Source organism: Molothrus ater, chromosome 2, assembly GCF_012460135.2.
Source record: "Molothrus ater isolate BHLD 08-10-18 breed brown headed cowbird chromosome 2, BPBGC_Mater_1.1, whole genome shotgun sequence".
Taxonomy (NCBI): domain Eukaryota; kingdom Metazoa; phylum Chordata; class Aves; order Passeriformes; family Icteridae; genus Molothrus; species Molothrus ater.
The window spans coordinates 15,893,251-15,917,693 of record NC_050479.2 but is presented as its reverse complement, the minus strand read 5'-3'; the positions used below and the strand labels follow the sequence as shown (position 1 = coordinate 15,917,693).

Here is a 24,443-nt window from a genome sequence, read left to right as displayed (position 1 = left end):
CTCATAGACCTATGAGAAATGCATTTAGTATTCTGATGTAATGTTGCAAATAAAATTCCTTTAAAACCTGAAGTTCTGCTTCCAAATCTGAGGGAAAGGAATGTTTGGTTGTTGAAAGGATGCTATTGTACAGAAATGCTTTACTAATAGAGGAGTCTGGGTAGACACCACCACACCAAAATGACATTTCATATCCTGCTGAAAGGTAGCAATCTTACACAGGCAGGATCCCTGGCTCTGCCTGAGACAAACACGGGTCTGTGCAGGCACAGCTGCGAGTGAGCGCCGAGAGCGACGGCAGCAGCTGCTGGGCTTTCCAGCAGGGCAGGAGATGGCTCTGGGGCGTGTGCCCACTGCCCCAGGACAGAGCTCACTGCAGGAGATGGCTTTGGGGCCTGTGCCCCCTGCCCCAGGACACAGCTCACTGCAGGAGATGGCTCTGGGGCCTGTGCCCACTGCCCCAGGATAGAGCTCAGTGCAGGAGATGGCTCTGGGGCTTGTGCCCACTGCCCCAGGACAGAGCTGAGTGCAGGAGGTGGCTCTGGGGTTCGTGCCCACTGCCCCAGGACAGAGCTCACTGCAGGAGATGGCTCTGGGGCTCGTGCCCACTCCCCAGGACAGAGCTGAGTGCAGGAGATGGCTCTGGGGCTTGTGCCCACTGACCCAGGATAGAGCTCAGTGCAGGAGATGGCTCTGGGGCTCGTGCCCCCTGCCCCAGGACAGAGCTCAGTGCAGGAGATGGCTCTGGGGCTCATGCCCACTGCCCCAGGACAGAGCTCAGTGCAGGAGATGGCTCTGGGGCTCATGCCCACTCCCCAGGACAGAGCTGAGTGCAGGAGATGGCTCTGGGGCTCATGCCCACTCCCCAGGACAGAGCTCACTACAGGAGATGGCTCTGGGGCTCGTGCCCACTGCCCCAGGACAGAGCTCACTACAGGAGATGGCTCTGGGGCTCGTGCCCCCTGCCCCAGGACAGAGCTCACTGCAGGAGATGGCTCTGGGGCTCGTGCCCCCTGCCCCAGGACAGAGCTCACTGCAGGAGATGGCTCTGGGGCTCGTGCCCCCTGCCCCAGGACAGAGCTCACTGCAGGAGATGGCTCTGGGGCTCGTGCCCACTCCCCAGGACAGAGCTGAGTGCAGGAGATGGCTCTGGGGCTTGTGCCCCCTGCCCCAGGACACAGCTCAGTGCACCCTGCTCACCCAGGGCCACCTCTGCAGCACCCACCCAGCAAACACCATCGCTCCTGCCTTGCCAGCTTGAGGAAGAAGGAGGGTGAGAGAAGACTAAAAAATAACCTGTTGTTGCTCCTTTCCAGGTGACTTCCTGACTAAACAGCTCATGGGTCAGGAACACAAGTTGTTTACAATAGACATTTAGACTGCTTTTAATTTGTGTATGCAGTAAAATTGAGTCAAATTGACCTGAACTGGGTTTCTGTTCCTTTGTATTGGACAGTGTAAAGACTACTAACTGTACCAAACCCACAATCTTCTGCAGTATTAAAACCGTGTCAGCACTATTACATCAGTTAAACAAGTATGCCTTATTATTGTTGGCCTTCTCACTTGTTTCAGAGTTTTAAACAAAAAGAACAAGAGCCTTCCTATTCAAAATAGCTCACTATTCCATATTTGTTTTAATTTATTTAAAAATAGAAAACCCCAACAAAACTATTTTAAGTAAAGTAGAAATGATCCTTTAATCCTGCAATCTTTTAAAATTTCATGTAAAAGCACTCACATTCATTGCCAAATCCTCAATCTGTCTCTTGAATCACACAAAAGTCATTAAAAAGCAGAAACTTGTACCATAAATTTCTTAGGCAAACTGTAGAAAGCACTATAACTTACCGATGTCATTGCTTCTTTCAGAGGAGTCTTTCTCTAGAGTGCCGGATACTGTACTGCCCACTAATTCCACTTTTGGACTATCACTCCTGCATTTGGATCAAGAAGAGGAGATGTTTTATTGGGAGATTTTGTGTGGGTTACAGTAAATTGGTAGCTAACTTGCAATTAATAATGAGAGAGCAAAGTATTCTTCCTTTGCAGCACCAGAGTGACAGCAATGTCAGCGAGAGCAATCTCCAGCAAGTCGACATGCTGTCCAGATTAACCTTATCCCATTTCTCCTTAACACCTGTCAAAAAAGCCTCTTTTAGACACCCTAGTGTCTGGAATAATTCTTCAGATGTTCACGGCATCTCAACGCGAAGGAAATCTAAGGGCAAGGGGACATTATTCAACATCTTTGTAGCTTTTTTCTAATTAATTGGCTTGCACAAACTACAGCAGTGGACTACCTGGAATGCTGCAGAAAGTGAGAGAGCCTCAAGCTAGCATTGTGCATTTCAGCAGTTCTGAGTATTTGCTTATAAATGCAACTCCTCCACCATGTTTTTCCACTTTTCTTATGAGACTAGACTATGATTACTGTTTCCACAGTCCAAAGAACAAAGATCATTTAATTTGTCAGAAATGGCTTTTGAATAGTAAAGTATCAAGAGCTAGGATACTTTACACAGAGGAGCTATTTTAAAATCAAACAGGAGATCAAACAAAAGCAACAAAATTATCCCTACTTTGGAGAATATTCTATCCCACAAGTATTTGAGTTAACTAAAATTACCTACTGAAACAATATTAAAAAACCAACAGTGCTAAGTGGGTGAATCAGTATTGCACAGTCACTCAAATCTCTGATATTTACTGTGACAACAACTGTTCAGTTGATGCAATACACTGTACTTGCCATTATTATCAGGTCACTTGACAAATACACTAGTTTTTCCACAATGACTATTCCCAGTGTAACACTCTAAAAATTATGATGTATGTAAGGTACCCAACTTAGGGATAAAGACATAGATCTGCCCCAAAACAACCCAGGCAGATGTGTACTATACATTGCAATAATTAGCTATTGACAGAAAAATACGTAGTGAGCTCACAAATCTTGTTGATTTTTTCATTGGTCTCTGCTTTTGATACCATAAGCTGATGACAGATGGCCTGAACCTCAGTTCATGGCAGCAGCTTATGAGCAAAACAGAAAGTGGCTGGAAACCCTATTTCAGACTTCAGGGAGACTGTGATAAAGAGCTGAAAATTTTTATTAAAACCCAGAGGAGGTCATAGATTAAGTGAATATATATCCCATTAAACCCTGTAATAGGGTGACCAGCGAACAAAAAAATAGACAATCAGATTAATAGCAAACCTCTCAATATGGCAGGCAGTCTGCACCAGGGAGGACACAGAAGAAATTTAACACACACATAGAAAAATGTATTAATTGGCAAGATGATAAATAAGCGTATTTCCAAGTGATCTACTGGAACAATTAGTTTTCTTATTTTTCAGTCTTTAACTTTTTCTTATATTGCTTATATATTTGTAAACCTATAAGAAGCAACATAGTTTCTTGGCTGACAGAGCAATGAGCATCTGACTGCATACTCTGTTTTGCACACATTCATTTCCCAGCAATCTGAGAGCACAATGTGAGTTGGAAGCACTCTAGGAAATGTGTGAGTATGGCTTTGGAGAGATTCTTAGAATGGCACGATTTAGGGCTGAAAGTCACAACATTTACCATTTGCCTACAAAAGATACCAAGATATATGGCAACAGCCCCACAAAAAAAACCCAAAACAAAACAACCCAATCCTGTTGTCAGAAGAATCAACAGGCTCATTATGGCACTCTGCATCCATAGTGTTGTGAAAGGAGTGGAGCCCTCCCTTCTCATTCACAGTGTCCCTCTCTGCTTGTGCCCATACAGACAGGCTGTCAGCTTGACCAGACAGATGATCAGCCTGAGAGAAACCCCACACTAATAGAAGTCCCACTGCAAACTGATTAATTGCCATCTGGAGCAACTCCCTGACCCATATGGCTGTGCAGCTGCACAAATGCTGGTGCTAAACATAAGGGAGGCTGTGGGAATGGGGTGCCAGGACAAGGAACCCTGTTAGCAGTGGCATGGACATGGATTGGTTGAAACTGATTGTAAAGATGCACCTATAGGTGTTTATGGCTTGTCTACTCCAGAGAATTGACTTACCTATAAATTGTATGTCTCTATATCTTATCTATAAATCATGGTATGTCTAAGTAAGCTGTGAAGGCATTGGAACAAACTGACAGCTATTCACTGTCCCACATGTTTTTTATCTGTCCTATTGCTCTTGAAGCCCTACTCTCCCTCCAGTGAAGGAGGATTATATTTAAATGGAAAAAGCAATCATCACTACAAAATGTCAGTGAAATGCATAAGATGCAAGCCACTTAGGACAGAAGAAAACCCTCTTTGGCTTAGCAGCTGCCATGGAAATTGCACAGCACCCACTTTGTAACTACAGCAATTTCCCCCTCAGGCTCAGGTACTGGTTTTGGCTGGGATAGAGCTGATTTCCTTTAGAGCAGCTTGCAAGGTGCTGTGTTTTGGCTTTATGCTGAAAACAGTGTAGATAACAGAGGGGTGTTTTCATTGTTACTGAGCTGTGCTTGCAGAGTCAAGGCCTTTTCTGCTTCTCCTGTCATTCCACCAGGAAGGAGGGTGGGGGGACAAGGAGTTGGGTGGGGACACAGCTGACCCCAGCTGACCCAGGGATGTCCCACACTACAGGATGCCATAGTCAGCACGTAGAGCTGAGGGAAGAAGGAGGTGGGGGATGTTTGGAGTTATGGCATTTGTCTTGCCAAGTCACCACTGCAGGTGATGAAGCTCAACTTTCTAGGGGATAGCAGAACACCTGCCTGTCCATGGGAAGTAGCAACATTCTTTGCTTTGCTTGCACATGCATCATTTGCTTTTCCTGTTTTACTGTCTTTGTCTCCACCCACAAGTTTTTAACTTTTTCCCTGATTCTCACCCCCATTCCACTGTGGGGGAGTGAGTGAGTGTCTGCACAGGGCTCAGCTGCCCACCAGGTCAGCAAAAGTTCTGCCGATTCAATTTTTATTCTAATTGCTTTAGGTTTTTTAGATTATGGAAATGCTTCCAGTAGGTCTTAAAATAATTACTATCTTATTAAACTGAATGGATTTAAAACCAAAACACCTTTATTGAAGTAACTGCTTCCACCTGAAGCTTCATATTTCTTAATTATCCAGGTAATTAAAAGTATTGTCCATTTTTTTGTGCTAGACATAGCAAAGTTTGGACTATTAAGAACATAAAAAGTTTGCTGTTTAGGTTTGCCTTTTGACTTTGGTAACATGAAAATTAAAATATCTTAAAAAATACATGGTTACTTCACACAATTTTGTAATTAGGAAAAAAAAAAAGGAAACCACAAGAGCAGCAAAGCAACTTTCCAAAATTCTAAAAATTGCTAAAAATTTATAGCATGTTTAAAATATTTCAAGCAAAGGATAGAACAAAAGAATAGTTACTCCATTGCATGCCTCACCAGTGAACTGAACACTAGGGTACGTATCGGTCTTTCCTAGCCATCACAAAGCTAAATCAGAAGATTATAGCAAATACTTGTATTTCCAAGTATGCCCAGGTGATCAGCAGGTATGGACTGTATTTTGGAGCAACTGAGCAAGCATGTTCAAAACCAAGTCCAAAAGAAGCTGTGGCAGTGGCACCTGGATAGAAGAGTAAGTTCTCAGAGATGTACAACCAAAGCATTTCAGTAAGATGAAACTGGGAGCCCAAGGCAGGTGCCTTTTTTTCTTTTCATTTGCCCCAGATTCTCACTAAGAGCATTTTTTTATTTAAACACACTTGGAGGATTGAAGGGTATAAATGTCTAGCATTTCACTCTCCTCTAACCTATATTCTTTTCTGGTATTAAATTCACCATTACTATTACTACTTGAACTCCAGTAGTTCAATAGCAGATAATTTTCCTAACAGTACAATAGTAAAAATATTTTCATGCCTTTATTCTAGTTTTTCTGCAAGATGCACAGCTTGCCCATTTTAGGCAACTGTTTTATTCTGGTTTTCATCTAACTCTATTCACTATGCATAAAGGAAATCTACAGTGCACAACCCACTTGCTGATGACTAAAAGGTAGCCACCTAGACCTGCTTAGGACTACAGTGAGGCCTTGAATTTCTGCAACCTTTCCTCTAGCAGAGAACAAATGGACTTGTGTTGGCAATCCAATTTCTCAGTGCTCCTCAAAGACTGTAACCACCTCTGATAAAAAGCGTTATGTAACTGCAGAGTGACAACCAACATTAGAGAATAATTACTTGACAGCACTATTCTGCAGTGGTGCCAGCTAAAAGAGCATTGAAAATGTGTATTTTGCTAAAGTTTGATCTAAAAAGGATCAAAGAAAGCAGACTGAAACCAGGCTGACAGTATTTGAAATGTGCATTGCCTAATGCTATTCCTCAGCACAATCCAAGCTTTTGCACTGAATTAGTGCCCAAGCTAAGCTGCAACAATTTGAGGTAAACTAAGAAAGTCAAGATCAGAGTAACATTCTGATGCAGGTATTTCCCACACATTCTGCACTGTTGCAGCAACAGCTGAATTTCTTCAGTAGAAATGAACTAGTCATGAACAGTGTAAGACTGCTATTACTGAGAAGATAGTTATGATCCAGCCAGGTGACTATAAGGATTTTCTTCTTTCTTATTGTTCTTTAAATACAGCTTACTGTGAAATAAACTGGGACATCAACTGCAAAACCTAAATTCTTTAAATGAGTGTTTTTTCCACTAATCCCAAAAGCATTGGACAAGAGAAAAGCAATACCTTGCATGAGTCACAGGCACAACTGGTCTTTCTGGTCGTCTCGGGGGCAAGGTGCCAGGTCTGGTCACAGCATTGGCTTTGGGGGGCCGAGGTTTCTTCGGAGGTATAGCAGGAACTGAAGGCTTCTGCAAGTCTAACTGTTTTTGCTCTCTCTCTGATCTTTCTTTAAATCAATCATTTCCAGAAAAAAGAACAGGGATATTATTAAGTGGAATTCATTTGCACTCACAAGTCTACATTCAAAGAAGAAATCTATAGATAGACTGTATACAAAGCAAAACCTTTCCATTTCTGTTCTAAATCATTCTTTATTTTGTATATTTGCCACAAATCAGTTGCTCAGCCTCCCTGGCTGTTCTGCCTGGAACTCCACAGCCAAAACATGTGTGCAGAATCTTGATGGGAATACTATTTTCTATTTTAGTAACTTACTGGTTTCTGAGTGTAAAGTACAAGAATGGCAAGAAATTACGTACCATATGGTACAACTTCCCACGAGCACAACTTATATTAAATTTTAATATGAAACAATAGTAATTTAGAAGTTCACAAAAATAATTATGCTTGATATTCTTAACATCTCTTGAACAAACAGAGAAATACTATTTTTGGGAGGGAAAAAAGCATGTTTCAAGTGAACAACTGTTAAGTGAAAATAAAATGCAAACAGAAAGATTTAACAATGTCTAGCAGGATGTAAACACCTCAGAAAAATCAGACCTATTATTTAGGTTTTAAGCACAGACTTATATGCTGAATTTTTCAGCTTGCTGATGAAAACCTAGATCATTTGCAGAACAGATTAGGTATAGTTAGGGAGTGCCACCATGCTGATACCCAATGACAAATATGCAGCACCTGTGCATGTATAAAGTAGAATACACATTAGTAACTTTTCTAAATAATATGCTCTAAATTCCTAATAGAAAACAAACATGTAAGTATGTTTGCCACAACCGAGAAGAGCTGATTTTTCTTAAAGAAAGGACAAAACTCTCTAAGGAACTAAAATTCTGCTCTTTATATACTACTATTTCAATACCCCACTTCCCTTGACAATGCTGCCTATGATATGCTGTGAATGTTACACCTCTGTATACATCTAAGAGGTATTGGGAGTGTTACAGGATATTGCTTAATGGGTTCTTTAAGAGAACCCATTAATGAGAAGATCATGGAATAAATCCCCAGAAACACAAGGCACATTATGTTTGGAATAGTCCAGCTAGCAGCTATTGTTCACAGGCAGTATGCTTTGAGCAGATGCAGTCATTGGGTCCTCACTAACACTGAAGCTTTTCCAGCACACTGTGTAATTTTTACACACTTAATCCTATGACAATTTATACGGCGTCAGTGTCCAAGAATCTGAATTGTATGAGGGACAGGCTGGGCAGTGTGCCAACACACAGCTCAAAGGACGTTCCTGTGCCACCCCTGCTGTCACAACACATGAGCCATTCCAGCCACTCCCTGGTAATCCTGAAATGTAGGCACTACTCCTACAGCCTCTTTTCAATGTTTAGAAAAGTTAAAAAATATATTTATAGTCCAGGAGAGTAACATATTTAAATTTCCTCTGCTATTTTAGCAGTTGGCTTTTTAAATCTAATAATGGCAAGCAAAGGGTTTTATTGCTAAGATAACCACAAGAAGCAGCACACATAACCAAAAGTAAACCTATGAAGAGAAAATAGCTAAAACACTTGTCAGATTGCTAAGATGTATATCCAGAAACAGATCTCAGTACAAAGTCTGAAGGTTCTGTCACTAAATCAGAACTGCATTTAGTCATGTACATACATGTGCCTTTTAAAAGGCTGCAAGTTCAAATACTTAGACATTAAAAAATCCCATAAACAAACTTGTTCCTACAATCTAATAGTCCACTTAACATATGAAACTTGGCACCATCTTCAATTAGAGCATAGATGTAGCTATTTTCCTGAGACTATTCACCATTCACAGTGAACACAATGAAACCATTAAAGATTTAATTTGCTTGTCCCTGCTCTTTGTGGTACTGTGTCCCATTTCTCGCAATGTTCAAACATGGCTTTGAAGGATTTTTTAGTTTCTTTGCTGCCTTGCCTGTGACTTTTGTGGCTATGAGAATGGGGTGATTCATAAGCATTAATGACTATATCTCCACACAATCCCTTTGTGATGCAGGAAAACCACCAACCCAGCTTTCAACTAGAGAACCAAAGAAGACAGATGTTAAGAAAAAAGTACAGACTAATCTGGGGTATTTTACTTGATCGAGCACCTGGGTTTTACAGAGCATTTCATGTATTGAGAGCAAATCTCCCCTGGACTTCAGTTGTGGCTGCATGTACTCAACAGCTCTGAGTGGGTACAATTGAACACCCTGAATTCAGTCCATAAGTGACAATGAGAGCCTTTCCAATATGCCTATCATCACAGTCTATCAGAATGGAAAACAAACATCCAAACAATACACTTAATGGAAACAGAGAGTGGGAAATGAGGATGTGCGTTTGTTCTATTTCCCTCATCTCTCTGCAGAGAGCAGGCAGGAAAGCACATTTCATACCTTTTTCTTCTGTTCGATTAGGAAGACATTCTGGCCTTTCAGGTGGTATCTTCTTGATTTCATGCTTTCGATCTGTGGTCCCTGCCAAAGACAGAAAACTTGGAATTTTGACCAAGCCAACAAAACAGTGACATAAGATTTAATTCTGCAATTTCTTAGGCTTTTCATATTCCCAAATTTGAAAACGTCTTGCTAAAACTGAACATAAATTTATATAAAATATTTGGCTGTACCATAATGACAAAAAAAGCAATTGGATATTTATGTCCTTATAATCAAGTTCACTGTTTCCAAAGTGTGCAATCCCAAAGAACAGACACTCTCTGACTATTCTATGGGGAAAAAATCTATAACTGCAGATTTGAAAATGTGGACAAATCCTTTATCATTACAGACATAAATGAAGAGCAACTCAACAGTGTGCAGAAGCATTAAGAATAAATCAATTAATTAAGCAATGTCAATAGAATGCATGATGGAGCTGAATATACAGAGGTTATTTTCCATTAAATTAACACATCACTCCCCTTTTTCTCCACTACTAGTAGCTGCTCACTTCATTAGAAGGAGGAGAAGAGCAATGCTGGCAGCATTCTGCATGACTATTTTAATTGACAGCTTTTGGCCAGGAGGTGTAAGCCCCTGGCTTCTCCTGCCTCTGTACTGGAGGCCCTGACATTCTGTTGCTTCAAGAAATATGAGAACTTGTGGCACCAACAACGGGAAGATTTTGCAAAAATTTCCTGGCACATACAAGATAAAATCTTCCAATCTCCACGTTGTAACAAACACTTTATTGGATATTGGCTGTGCTGCATTGGCTAACCACTAGGTGCTAAAGCCATTTCAACTTAGTAGTGTTGAAAACTGCTTTAGGTAACACTATTAGCATTTCAATAAAAATTACAGTAGATGAAATCCAAGAAAAGCAGAGAAGGCAGGGCAAGGAGCACAAGGCAATTTTTTGTTTCAATCTATTCTATTATATGCAGTTCTCCAGTGCATTTACATTTTCTGAATGTGCTGTTGGAACTCCCTTCTGCAGCTGGTTCCTAGAAATAGTCATCAGTGGTGATCACCAGCCATGGTTTCTTTACCCAAGTGTGCTGTTGGAAGGGCAATAGTACCACATACCATGCCAATAAGTAATACTAAATTCTCATTTATGGTTGGATTTGATAATATTAAGGGTCTTTTCCAACAGAAATGATTCTATGAAAAAGACTTCACTCCTGAGAGGAGAAGCTGTTGCTCCTAATCAATTAAAGCCTTTCAAAACTCAAGTTATGCAAAGCACAAGTCAATGTATTGATAATCTTGCACACACTAATGTGTTCAAAAAGAAAGACACATAAGTCTGTACCTAATTACAGTATGATTAACAGTCATCATTAACACACCGAGGGACATTTTCAGGCCAAGTCTAGAACAATGAGCCGACAGCCACTGAGGAGCTCTCAGACTCAGTTGCTCTTCCTACTTGCACTGTGATCCCCAAATTAATCAACACCCAGGCAGGCACCGTGTCCTGCCTTAGCTTCCAGGTGACAGTCACCTTCAAGGAAGCTTTGTATCAGCTTTGGGAAGCTCTGTATCAGCTCCCAGAGGAACTCCAGAGTATTGCCACCCTTCAGTCTGGACACAGTTGTGTTGCTTACCCAGCTACCCAGTGAAATGCCAATGCTTTGCAATGACTAGCTCATTAAGGAACTTCTGCTCCTAAATTTGGCTCTCTGGTTTTCACCTTGCTTTGTAAAGTGCAGCACAGGTGTCTCTGGCTGTTTACTGCTGTAGAGATTATAAATTTCTATCTCTACTATAATAGAGACACTTCTTTACACATATGCCACTTGTACTAGAAAGACAAGTTCTAATTCTCTGCTTAGATTTTATACTCTGCATCAGAAGATGCTGACATTTAATTATTTTGGCTGCAACTGACAGTTTTAAATTTATTCATCACACTGTGACTGGTCAAATATGCAGAAGCATTATTGAAGCTGTTACCTTTTATCAACAGTAAGACCTGATGTGGAGATGTGGTAAAATACAGTATAATCTCAGTGAAAAAATAATTTGACAAAGTAGAGGATGTCAGGATGATTAATCCTAATAAACATAGGATGATTTTCAGCTCTAGATATGTATCAGAAGAAACTCTTGTGCCTGATCAGCCAGGAGTTGTCAAAGAATGAGTATGAAAGGAAAGAACTGCAATAGTCTTGGCTTTGACATAGACTTAGAAAGCCTTAATCAGATTGTCTGCATCCTTTTACAACCATTTTTCCTTCTGAAAATGTCATATTTGAGAAAGAAAAATGCTATGGTGACACAGTAAAGCATTGTATGCAAGCAGGTACCTATTAAAAATGTTATTCTCTAATTATTGCAGTATAAATTGAAATAAATATGAAGTTTTAACGAGTTTTTACAAAACACATCAGGATTTAACATCAATGGTCACTAAAACATCGTTGTTACACAGCCACCACTAGATGGCAAAGTCATACTGCTGTCTCTGGACACTATTACTGATTTAAAATCAAATTTATATTTCCTTGAGTCTCAAGACAGAATGAAGAACAAACCAGGGATGTCAATAAGCAACACAAATATTTATGGTCATGATTCTGTAGTCAAAGAACTGCATGACAAATTCAAACTAGCTAAATGATAGCATATTAATTCACAGTAAATTGTATATTGGTATAAGTTGCATTTCTACTAACAGCTTAAGTCTGTAGGAGAGGAAAATTTACTTTTTAAAGCACCAAAAGCTGGAACATGTCACAGTAACAAGAAAACTATCTGGAGATTGGACACATTTGTTTTGGTTTTTAATGTGTGCCTGCAGTGGGGGAAGCAGTAGTGCTGCTGCAGAGTTTTTACAAACTGACTGGACTTAAGGGATTAAAGAATTCCAGCCACAGTTATGTTTCCACCACAATTGCAACACAAATGAAAACTCTGAGAGCATCCCCTGCCTTGTGATTTGTATTTTTACATGAATGGAACTGGAATTTGGTTTCTGAGGTCTGTCAAGTGCGTAGATTTTTTTAACTGTTTCTATGTTTCATGATAAAAATAAATCATGCAGGCACTTTTGAAAATTAGTATGAAGAGGTCCTTTTAAAATTACAAATAGAAGTATGTTCAGCTCTCAGTAACTACACACAATTCAGTATAACAGATCACAAAATCAGTTTTGCTAGCACTCCTCTGTTTGGAAAACAGACTCAGCCCATTAATACTTTTTCAATACCTTTATCTACACAACCATTCAGGATAATTCCTTTTAGTTTTACACTTAGGGCTATAAAAATATTGAAAACCAAGAATCTATGGCCTAAAACCTGGAGCAGCCAGCCAGATCCAGCATTCATGCAGATCTGCAGGATTTAGATTGCAGCTCAGAGGAGGCCACTGCATGACACTATTTTATAGATATTCCAAAAAGCTCTGTGTCTCTAGAATAAATCAGATCTGTAGTGAATGCATTTTCCTCCTGCAGGTATTATCAGACTCCACATACTGTGTCTGTACTGAAGGACATGCACATAATCAACTCCAGTCAGGGAACAAAACCAAAACAATTTGAAAAACTGAAGCATCACACTTGCTCTGATTTAACATGATTAAGGGGCAAACCAGGTTATTTTGAAATGGGATAGATGGTTGACTGCAATACATTTAAAGCCCACCACAGTCTTTCAGGGTTACCACCTATTGTGGTTTCTTAGTTTTTGTCTAGACATCTGCTTGTCAATTTTGATACAGACGAATTCTATACAGATTTGAATACACTTAATTTAGATTGAGATGTGCTCACTGAAATGTGCTGTAAAATTTCAACTGCACTTTACCTGATCCTTGTTTGATGACAGGAGCTGATGGAGGTGGTGGTTTCTTCGGTCTCTAAAATTTAATAACAGAAGAAAACAGGTTGCTTCAAAAGGCCTGTAAATCTCATTCATACAGAGGTTGGAGTTGATCATAAAGTGCTTAACATTAATAATTACAAGTCATAAGACTACAGATCTGTCACACATATTTCTCCTGAAAAAACGTCATTAAAATGAATTTGAAGAGAGAAAATAGCATTGACAAATAAAATATCATTTTTATATTTGCAATTGAAATGTCCTGCTGAGGGGTTTAAAAAGTTCATTTTATGTACCTTAAGACTGGAGGAATTTGATCTAATGAAGAAGACCTTTGAAATTTGATCTCATGAAGAAGACCTTTGTAAATATTTACCCATTTTGGGGAAAAAAAAGCTAACACAAAGAAACTCTGAGATACATGTGGCAAAAGCTGAGGTATTTCCAGACCTGTAAATGAGGCAAAAATGCAGAACTCAGGAAATACAACAAAGGTTACTCTTTCTTCACTTACTAGGATATATTTAGAGTTCCAGTTGTGAAAGATCAAAATTTTAGATGTTTGGTGAAATGAAACTAATTATTCTGAATAATCTGTCCTTTTAATACTTTTACCTTCTCTGTTATGATGATTTTCCTAATAGATCTGTAATGGCAAGACTGATGAACATGACCACCAACAGTTCTGGCAGTGCCAGAAGAATTTCTCCTCACCTGAGGCTGGGGGGCTGATGTCTTCTCCTCTGTGCTGATGTGTGTGAATGCATGCACAGCACACTGGCAGTCACCACAAGTATGTTGGAATGAGTACAGAACCAAATGGAGCATCATGCTAGATCAAATGCCATACTCTAGCTCTCACTTTGAAAAAACCCCAAAAAACAATCAAGATTATTGTAAAGAAATTCCAAGGGGAAAAAAAAAACAACAAACATTTTCTCCCCATATGTTCATTCTTTTTTCTGAGAAGGACTTTATTTCCTTTGCTACAGATTGATCACAATCACTTTCACTACATTTCTGGCTATGTAGCAATGTATATTGTCTTGTGGAACAAATGTGAATTGAAATGATTTTTCCAGATATGCACAGCTTTGCCAAACTTCAATCAGCCATTTAGACTAGTATTTTCTCTCAAACTCTTATTGATCCCTGCCCTCCCCCCAATTATTTTCTATCTATCTGCCAAAGCTTTTGAGAAAGATCAATTGCTTTGTTCACTTGCAGTAATTAGTTCAGTGTCTGCCCAAGAACTCTCAGATCTGGGTCTGAGTGTTGAAAGAGAGCAGATTTGCTGTGAAGGCTGAGTGCTTGCCACATACCCTTCCAAGGGATCTCTCTCAAATCTAGCAAATGTACTCATCTCTGGAGAAAATAACATTTCAGCCCAGACAGGGTAAGCCTAACATCCTGAATCTCAAAGTTGTCATCCAGCAACCTTCAAATTTCTCCTACCATCTTAACATGACCAGTTCACCTCCTATCATCAACCTGAGAAAGCTGTGGCCATGAACTTAGGAGATCAGAATGATCTTGTAAAGCCTGGCTGCCATGGGCCACTGTCCACACTCACTGGGTCCCTTACACTCAGAGACACTTCTACAAGAACTTGGGCAACACTGTTTAAGGTTTAAATGCAGAAAGGTGAAGAAAAATTTGGAAAGGAAATGAGACAGAGACAAGGAATGTCCTGTGATAGGCATTAGGAGTTCTGTTGATAATGGCTGCAGGGGGATGCTGTTGATGCTGAGGACTCAGCAGTACAGTACAGGCATTTGGGGTTTAATTGTGGACTGATCCCATTGACTGACCATACATCAGCAGCATACAAGAGATGCACTCTCTTAGCACATCTTTTGGCTTAGCTCTCTCCTGTAAGGGCTCTAAGTTATGTCCCCTGAGATGCCTTCCAAAGCATAACAAGTGCAGATGGACAAGTGACAGATTCACTGCAGTCACTTCTGATTAAAACCAAAGCACTTATGTAGAGAGACACAAAGGAGAAAGGGTCTTATGGTTCATTTGACAAAGTGGCTTTAACTGAAAGCTGAAGAGGGAAATAGATTGTTTCAAAAGGACAGACCAAGGTCAGAAAGGGTGTAGGGTGAAGGAGCCTTAAAAGACTCCTTAGTGGAACATGGAGGAGCAAGAAGGATTTACAAGGGTCTGTGGCTGCTTGAGATAACTGAGAAGGTGATGGAGACAGAATTTACAGAAAGGAAACCAGGACTGATTGGACAAGAAGAGAACAGAACTAGAGAGCAGGGACAAAGAGTAAAAGGGGAGAGGAAAAAGCTGTACAAAGAAATTTGGTGTAGGGATAGAAAGTAAATGCAGATGGTGATTTGGACTCAGGTAGTGAGCTCAGGGGAAAATCCTGTAATGGAGACCACCTGAGAGGTGGAGATTGGGACTAGGCAGTGAATAGAAAAAAACTGGAACAAATAGGCATGTGTGGAAAAGAGTCAGGCTTGGAAAATTGGGGACTGGACAAGGAGATGGGAAGAGATCCCAAGCTTTTGTTGAACAGACAGAAGAACTACTGCAACAAATACTTTCAGACCATGGGATGGAATCCAAGGTTTCTGGATCACATCAGAAAATACCTGACAAAATCACTGGTAAAGTATTTATCTCCTTTCCTTTTAGCACTGATTCAAGCAAAGACAGATGGTCTATAGTCCTACCAGTTACTTACTAAAGTGGCCAGATCTGTGGCATTTCAAAAATTAATAAAATTTTATTCTCCACAGTTAGAGCAAACCTAGCTGTAATTTCCAAGTGTCTGAATATCTAATTTACTTTACAAGTTACATTCAATTGTACTCTAAGAATCACTTTAAAGATACATAATTTTTAAGTTCAAAAAGACTGAATAATTACACCACAAAAAATGGATACCAATAAGGATTTTTTTCTTCTATAATAGGCTTACTATGTCTTCAGGTTTTTGATTTCTGCCCCTTCTAGTAATCACCTTCTTTCATTTTTAGGCCTAAGCCAGGATATGCACTTTGCTGTGGAATTGCCTTTTCATCTCCCACAGTTTTTGCTGCTCTTCTCCTTTCCTTTTCAAAAATTATCATGCTAGCCTCTGTGAGTTGTTTAATAGTTACTTTATTAAGCTTTCCAAGTTATTTAGTTTTTGCCTTCAGCATCCAATTTTATTGCCAAAGAGGGAAGCTGGGTGTCAGTAAGTTTTGGTTTTATCACAGAAGGCTTACACTGTCACTGTGAAATACTCATCAAAAGCCTGATTGCAAGCTTGTAATATCCCACTGATGACTCAAAAGATTCCTAAAAATGGAATGGTCTTTTGGGGGAAGCAATCCATTACTTTATTCCAGGAAACCACAAGATTTCTAAATATTGTCTGGCAAGTAACAATGCCATCTTTTTCAAATAAATAGGAGCTGAAGAAACTTCTGCATAGGTTTTACACCTTCTTTTTTAGTAATTCTGAGAGGTAAAGAAACATACCTCTGAGATACCAAAAGCTTATTATTTTTCAAATTTCACAGTTAAAATCTCACCCTTTTTGTTCTGGAACAGTGCTTGACTGCTGTCCATCAGCATGCAGGTGATACTCTAACTTTTCATATTCCACCACAAAAACAATGGAGAAGATTAAAGAATTCTGGATATCATTGCATCACATGACTCAGTCCTGGGACCTCTAGTTCTTGTCTCTCTCAAACTTGTAGGACACAGGACAGAGGGCTTTCAGAGCAGCATAGTGCAGGTGGGGTGACCGGATGGGCACATCAAACCCTTCTAGGAAACTGTGTAATATGACTTTGAGTGCCACACATTCTTTTTATGGATTCTAACCAGAATTCTTTTCCTTTATGTTTTTATGTTATTAGATGAGAAGAAAAACTTTGTCAAAATCACATATCTGAAAGAGGATTTCTTTCAGCTCTACTTTAATTCTGAATTTTCAAGTGAAAATGAAAGAATATATTGCTTACCTCTTTTTCAAAATCTGAAGGGAGTAGCTTGACAAAGTTATCTGGAAAGACACCTCGTCTGCCATTGAGTTCTCCTTCCCACCAACCCACATCAATGCAATCCTACAAAACAGTAAAATGAAATGAAAACCACAGTGTGCTGGTGCACTGAACAGATTTTTGAGCTGAAGTACTCTCTTGCATGATGTCCTGCCTGTTTGCTAGAATATGACAATTTGCTGGAGTGCCAGGTTAACAGGGTAATCTATCAGACAAAAAATTCAATAACCACCCTGCATTCCATTATCACATGGAACAGCTAGGAAAGAACAATGAACATGCTGTAAGAGCTCAAGACCTTGTCTGTGTCTAAAACAAAATGCTTGTTCAGCATTTGATCTATTAAACAAGTCAGCATTTTGATCATCCATGACCCTATGTCTCTCTGACTTCATTCTGCAGAAGGACAATAACTTCATTAAATATCATACATCAGAAGATAAAAAAGCTCCCTTATTTCCCATACTTTCAAGAAAAGCTAGACACACTGGAATTATTAGATTTCATCTCACTCCAATTAATAAGGCATAATGCACCTGATTAATATGTGACATCACCTTCTTTTTCTGCAGCATTTCTGAGCAGTACAATGCAGAGTGTAAAACAATGTACAGCTAAATAGGTGAAAAAGTAACATCAGTGAATATAAATGATAAAAAATAGAAGTTTATTTTGTTATGAATAATAACAGTAACAGAAGTCACAACATTTTAGAGAAGGTTGAAATGGTTCCCTAAGTCCTCAGTGCTCCATATTCCCTTTTTTGTGTCTGTGTGCTTGCTACATAGAATACTTCCTGTTGAGATTTTCCACATTCTTTTTTCCTGAAAGCTAAAGCTGAAACAGTTCAGCTGTTTTCCAAAACACAATTACAGGAAAGTTACCCATTGTCTGCTCAGTCTTAAAACCACTTCAGCCAATTTTTGCAGTTGGCTCAAGATCAGGCTGGCCAGCCTTTCCTGATTTCCATAAAATCTTTTATTTCACCTGCTAAATGGATGACAGAACAATGCAGGTTAACTTAGTGAGGTGTGCTTAATACCAAGTCCTAAAAATATTGTTCACAATGACTGTGCTTGTTGGTATTTTTTGTAAGTTACAGTAGACAAACACTGGATGATATTTGAGAGAAAACAGACTACTATTAAAGATCATTGCTTTTATGCTTTGGGCGTGGTTTTTGTTACTTTTTTGTTTTAGAATCTTTATTTAGCTTATTCAGTCCTCCTGGTCTCCTGAGTATGTGCTAACTAAACACACCAGCTAAAGAGTCATGTCTGTTTTGGTGCATTTGTGCATCTTTCCCCCCACTGTCTCAGTATTTTTTCTGATGTAATGCAGGCACAAAACAATCCTTCCATTCTTTTTTTATAATCTTTTCTCATGCCTAATCTTTGCTTTTCTGTATTCTCCCTTCTCTTCAGCAGGGTGGTCTCCACCACGGAGGACATTTTCTAGGCCTTCCCACAGTTATTTAGGAGGTATTTCCCAGCTCTGTTAGACCTTTCTTAGTGACCAGAGCTGATTCTTGACCAGCTGATGTTTCCAAAACATCTGCTGAGTACCTCCAGGGCTGTCAAGGACTCCATGGAGGCCAGTCATGGGCAGGCTCTGTGCAGGATTCTCCTCTTGCTGCAGAGCCAGCCCCCCTCATTCCTGCTGTGAAGGTTCTCTCCCACTTGGCTCTGTCCACTTGCACAGCCCAATACTCAGGGCCCTCAACTGCTCTATCACATGGGGTGTTTTATAATGCCCTCCACCCCTATGCTGCTAAGCTGAAATTGCCTAAACGTTTATAACCCAATTCAGATTTTGAAAAATATTAAGAATAATTCAAGCATCCAGAGACAAAAAGCTTGTGCTTCAACTGATTGCACAGCTCAGCACTAGCTAATAATCCTGACTGAACAGCACAAGACATCACATATATGCTTTTTAGGTTAGATTTTTTATGCTCTTAGGGAACATAAACATTACTCCTACTTCTTCACTTCATTAACACTTGATTTTTTTCCTTTTTAAGGCACATTTGTTTTCATGAAGCTGCTGTTTGTGTCACACATTCATAAATCCCAAAGAGCTGCAGGTTTGCTTTTTTCCCCTCTCCAGCTTGTCACTCAGGCTTATGCAGCCAATCACCACAGTGGATTTTCATACAGCAAGTAAATATCTTCAGGCAGTCTCTCTTTAATTTTCTCATTTACTTCACTTGCAAGAGGAGGCTTATGGGTCACTGAGAGAGAAATAAAGATTTCAGAAGTTAAAAGCTACTGATGAAATCTGGTGAAGAATCTCCATGGTGGTTCCCTCCTGCTCCCCACAACTGCAGGTTTGCCATGCCCCAGGAACCTCTGGAAGCCACCCTAAGGTGCTGGAAGAAGGTAGATCTCAACTGGGGGTCAGAGCAGCACACAAGCACACCTGAGTTACACTGCACAAGCTGCCACAAGTACTGACAAAGGGCAGAGCTATGAAGCACAATCAAGGCAGCATGATGAAAACAATGTGTCTGCTTGTGAACAATGAGCAAAAATCATTTCCAGATTGCCATCAGACATGCAATCTTAACCATATTGTCTTTTTTAACGTATCTTGTGTTCGTGTGTTCAAGTACAGCAAAAGAGCTGTAATTTCAAAACGCAAATTTTATAGAAAAGCTGTCAAGCGATCCAGTATCAAGATTGACAAATCTTTATTAATAACCCAAAATTTATTGACAAACCAAATGGATCTCTGCTTTATCTCCATGTTATTCTGTCAGACTCATATAACAACTTAAACAAAATTCAGATGATGCAATATCCCCGAAGTCCTATGAAGAATATGTAACCTAGAAATGTAGTACTAGAAATGCATTTTGGTTTCCTTTAAGAAAAAAGCCCTCAAAAAATATTTATGAAACTGGCAAAACAAATACTCCAGCTACTGAAATTCATCAAGTTAAGGGGTAGCTGTGTCAACATTTAGCAACTGTAAAAATCAGCTCCTACCGAAGCTTAATTTGGAGACTATACCCACGTTCTCATTGCAGTGACAGTGCAATCAAAGACCTCAGAGAAGTTCACTGCTGGTTCACATTGCCAAGCCTACTTTGATTGTTCAAGAAGAGGCAGATTCATAAAACAGAGAAATTAAAAATCTTGAGGGAGATTTTGGTATTTTCTCATTAAAATACAAATCTTGGTTTTATCCTCATTTCTAGTGAAGTAAAATCATAAAACAGTTTAGGATGAAAATGACCTCTAACATTACTGAATCCATTTTTTATGCCAGCACTGCCAAGCCCACCTCTAAACTCTGTTCCTGACTGCCACATCTACATGTCTTCTAAATACCTCCAGGGATGGAGACTCAACTACTTCCCTGGGCAGCCTGTTCCAGTGCTTGACACCTCCTTTGGGGACCAAATATTTCCTCACATCTAATCTAAAACTCCTCTGGCACAGCTCAAGGCCTGTCACCTGTAACTGGGACAGCCTCACACTGACTGTACCAGGGAACCTGGACAGGTGGGACAGTCACAGAGGAGATGCTCCTGCTGTGCTGGCCAGGAGCTTGCTGCCATTGTCCCTGTCCCTTCAGTCCCTTCAGCCAGGCAGAGGGAGGACAGGGAATACTCCATGTCAAGCATCCTCTCTGCCCATCAGGCCTGCCCCAGGGAAGGCAGGGTGTGATTCCAGCTGTCACATTCATTCAGCAACCATTCTAATTCCTCAGCAGTTCCCAAATAAAGCATAAAAAACTGAATATACTGGCATAACTAGCAACGTTCATTTTGTGCTAAATATTTGGGACAAAATTGGACAAAGCATAGCAAAGGGAAAGACTAAAGTGTTGAGGAATTTTTGAGATGTTTAAACTTTATAAGAAGTAAATATTACACAAAACATCAGGTACTAAAATTTCAGCCTGGGCTGGAACATTTACGTAAGCCAGAGGAAAGGGTAAATCTGGGAGAAATGGAAAGTACTAGAAAATCAGAATATAGCTACCTTTTGTCAACATGCTGCCAAGAATTATAAGAGTATACACAAGTGAACTAAAAACATCAGTCCTTTTATTGATATGAAGAATAAGAGGAACTATTCTTTAGGGAATTAGCAGTGAGACATGCAAGCTGTGAATAAAACTGGAAGAGAAAATCGTCTGGAGAAAACAGACTTTTTTTTCCAGAAGGGAACATCAAAAAAGAATGCAAAATACAAACCCAAACCAATGGTAAAACAAGAAAGGTAAAAACACAGTTCTACTCTGAAACTTTTGTCTGTGGTGACTAAAAGAGTAGGGACAGAGGAGAGGGGAAAGAGAGAGATACATGAGTAGAGAGACCAGCCAAAAGCCATGGGGAGATATTTGGCAAAGAAAGTTTCCATTCAGAGCACCAGATTTATCACACTGTTACTGAATGGAAGTGAAATACAGTGAGATACATAAGTAGGGCTGACAGCAGAAAATCAAGGCTTTGTCACCTTTTAGCAACTGCAGTGATCCTGCAGCCACTCTCATAGTGACGAAGAAAAGTCATAAAATGGTGGAGTCATGCTTTCTCCTCTTCTGGGTGAAAGAATCATGGCATTGCTTGGTCTCTTATGCACACAGTATCCTACATTAAAAGGTTTCTTAGCAGCAGAACTTCTGCTCCGTATTAGAGCAAACATGGTGCTGTTCCTTCCCTTGGCGCTCTCAATTCAACAGGAAAAAAGCAGAAGATGGTGGAGATTGAAGAAAAAGCCCAGCATAAAGCACCTTCTGCTCTCCAGTGTGACAAATACTCCACTCTGTGCTCAGAAGCAGCTGCACCCAGACAGACCCCACTGACACCACACTGGCCCATGGCACCCCCCCATGCAGGAGCCCAGCTGCCACCAGCCAAGAACACAAACTTCCCTTCCTTCAAACACCATTTCTCTGGTGGTAAAAGAGGTGACCATGGAGGTGGATAAGGCAGAGCTGTCAGTCCCTGTCACCATGATATTTTCTGAAAAATCCCTTCACCAGGATTTTTCTCCTGAGAAGCCTCAGAAAAGAAATGTGAACAATGATTATCTGATTGCTTGGAATGTGGTCTGGAGGTTCCTTACCAACAGGTGCATCTTTGATTGGTTCCATGTGAGTTGTTTTTAATTAATGACCAATCCCAGTCCAGCTGTGTCTGACTCTCTGGTCAGTCACAGGTTTTTATTATTCATTCTTGTCTAGCCTTCTGATGTCTCCTTTCTCTTTCTTTAGTATAGTTTTAGTATATAATTTCTTATAACATCATATCATATAATAATAAATCAGCCTTCTGAGAACTTGGAGTCAATTCTCATCTCTCACCTTGTCCTGGGGACCCTCACAACACCAAAACAAGTCCCCTTTAGTACCTGATACCACAATCAAGACCATGAAATTACAAGACTCAAGTTCATGCCTGGCATGTAATGTGTCTCTCATGCCAGGCTGTGTCCCAGCCACAAGCTTGGCTGTGACTGATTACCCCACCAGCAAACCTGACTGAACTCTCCCTGCTGGAATTGCTGACAGCTTCACAGCCTTTCCCTCTGCTCCAAGGAGGCAGGAGTTTCATACACCCCACAGACAGAGGGGTTTTCATTTCATATAAAGTTCTTTCTCTTAAAAAACCAGACTTGGTTATTAGAGATGGGTTTATTTCTAGCCCACACTACTATTTGCACTCTAGGCCTGAGCCAGATAAAAGGAACATGAAGGAAACCAATATTTTTTGCTGAAAATGCAAAGCAGCCCTTCTGGTTGTGAACATATTTATAATAAAACTCTACTATTTGAATTTTTTTCATTATTTTACCAAGAATCAATAAAGCATGCAAGATTACTATAATTTAAATGTCAGACATGCTCCAGTGTGTGTTTTCTTCCAAGTACTATACATTATTCTACCCTTTTTCTTTTTATTCTTTTTTTTCTTGAAGTCACTTACAGGAGAATTACTGTGTGCTATGAGACTGTTCTGAATGACTTAAATAAAACCCTGAAGCTACTTGGCTCAATGTATCCATTAGAATGTGTTCAGAAGCCCATTGGACTTGCACCTTTATCATCACTGCAGCCAGCTGCAAGTGCATCAAAACTGCTCTCTCCAGCACTAACAGCCATCTGATTCTGGGAATCTACCAAGAGCTGAGCAATTCCTGCAGCTTTACCAAAGCACAAGGAAGCCTGAGAGGAAGAAGGCATCCACTGCTGCAGCTGTGCTTTCCACTTCACTTTGGGGGCAAAGGTGTTTCCTGCCTTTTCCCCCAAAGCCGCCAGGTCTTCGAGGCAGCACCCACTCCCCTCCTCCCTTCTACCTTTGGGAGGACTGACAATTTCAGGGAGTGCCTGAAATTCATGGCCCAAGTTCATCTCTCCACGCCCTAACCTACCTTCCAAGCTGCCTCAAGTGAAGAGAAGGCTTTTGTCAGTATAAGTAAATGAAAGATATTTTCTATTCCCCAAGGTCACAAAATAAATAATAAGCTATGTGATTATCTTCTCTCCTATCCATGACTTGAACTGCAGCTGTGTAAACTCTTGAAGAAATACATCTGAAAAAGGCCAATCTTCTCATCTGTAAATAGGACTTCTGTTTTTCTGAGGGAGCTGATTGCTGCATAGTCTGGTCCTCTGAACATGATGGTACTTTGCAATACTGCTAAAATATAAAGCTATAGTTTAGACATCAACCCACAACTGCTTGATTTTTCAGCTCTTTGATTAAAAGTTTTTGATTCAGAACTATTCCATCCCCGAGATTTCATCATCACAGCTAAGACAGAAAGCAACACTAAGAACAAGAAAAAGCAGGCCCCCAGAAAATTATATGTGAAGCTTATACTGTAGTATCTGTATTGAGATACACCATAATGATGCAGGGTTTAAGAAAGTATTACTTTTCTGGAAATCTCCACTAGAAGACATAGCTCCTTACAAAAAAAAAAACAAAAAAAAAACCCAAAAAACCAACCAAAAACAAACAAAAAAGAGAAAGATATAGTAATAATAATAACAACAATAATAGATAGATAGATAGATAGATAGATAGATAGATAGATAGATAGATAGATAGATAGATAGATAATCATCCCAGCAATTGGCATTTCCATTCATTAAATCTCTGCTTTCCTTCTGCCCCTGTAAAGCTGGTTCTCATCAAGAAGAATGTTGAGCTGGAAAAACAGCATTATTCAGAAAGCCATGAATCCCTCTTATGCTTGCCCTGGGAGCTTCCATGTATCAGCTCTGCTGTGCTGGCAGCCCCCCATTA

At 40.0% G+C, this 24,443-nt stretch overlaps 1 protein-coding gene across 3 annotated transcripts in view; it reads right to left on the bottom strand.

The window, feature by feature from the left end:
- The window catches only part of SH3KBP1 (SH3 domain containing kinase binding protein 1), a 211,470-nt gene that overhangs the window by 18,077 nt on the left and 168,950 nt on the right, over positions 1–24,443 (bottom strand). For all 3 annotated transcript variants that reach the window (XM_036382203.2, XM_036382221.2, XM_036382211.2), the window contains 5 exons: positions 17,138–17,239; positions 13,149–13,200; positions 9,286–9,366; positions 6,729–6,891; positions 1,852–1,937 (listed from right to left, as the gene is read on the bottom strand). In XM_036382203.2, the coding sequence (XP_036238096.1) occupies positions 1,852–1,937; positions 6,729–6,891; positions 9,286–9,366; positions 13,149–13,200; positions 17,138–17,239 (484 nt within the window). The remainder of the gene's footprint in view (positions 1–1,851; positions 1,938–6,728; positions 6,892–9,285; positions 9,367–13,148; positions 13,201–17,137; positions 17,240–24,443) is intronic.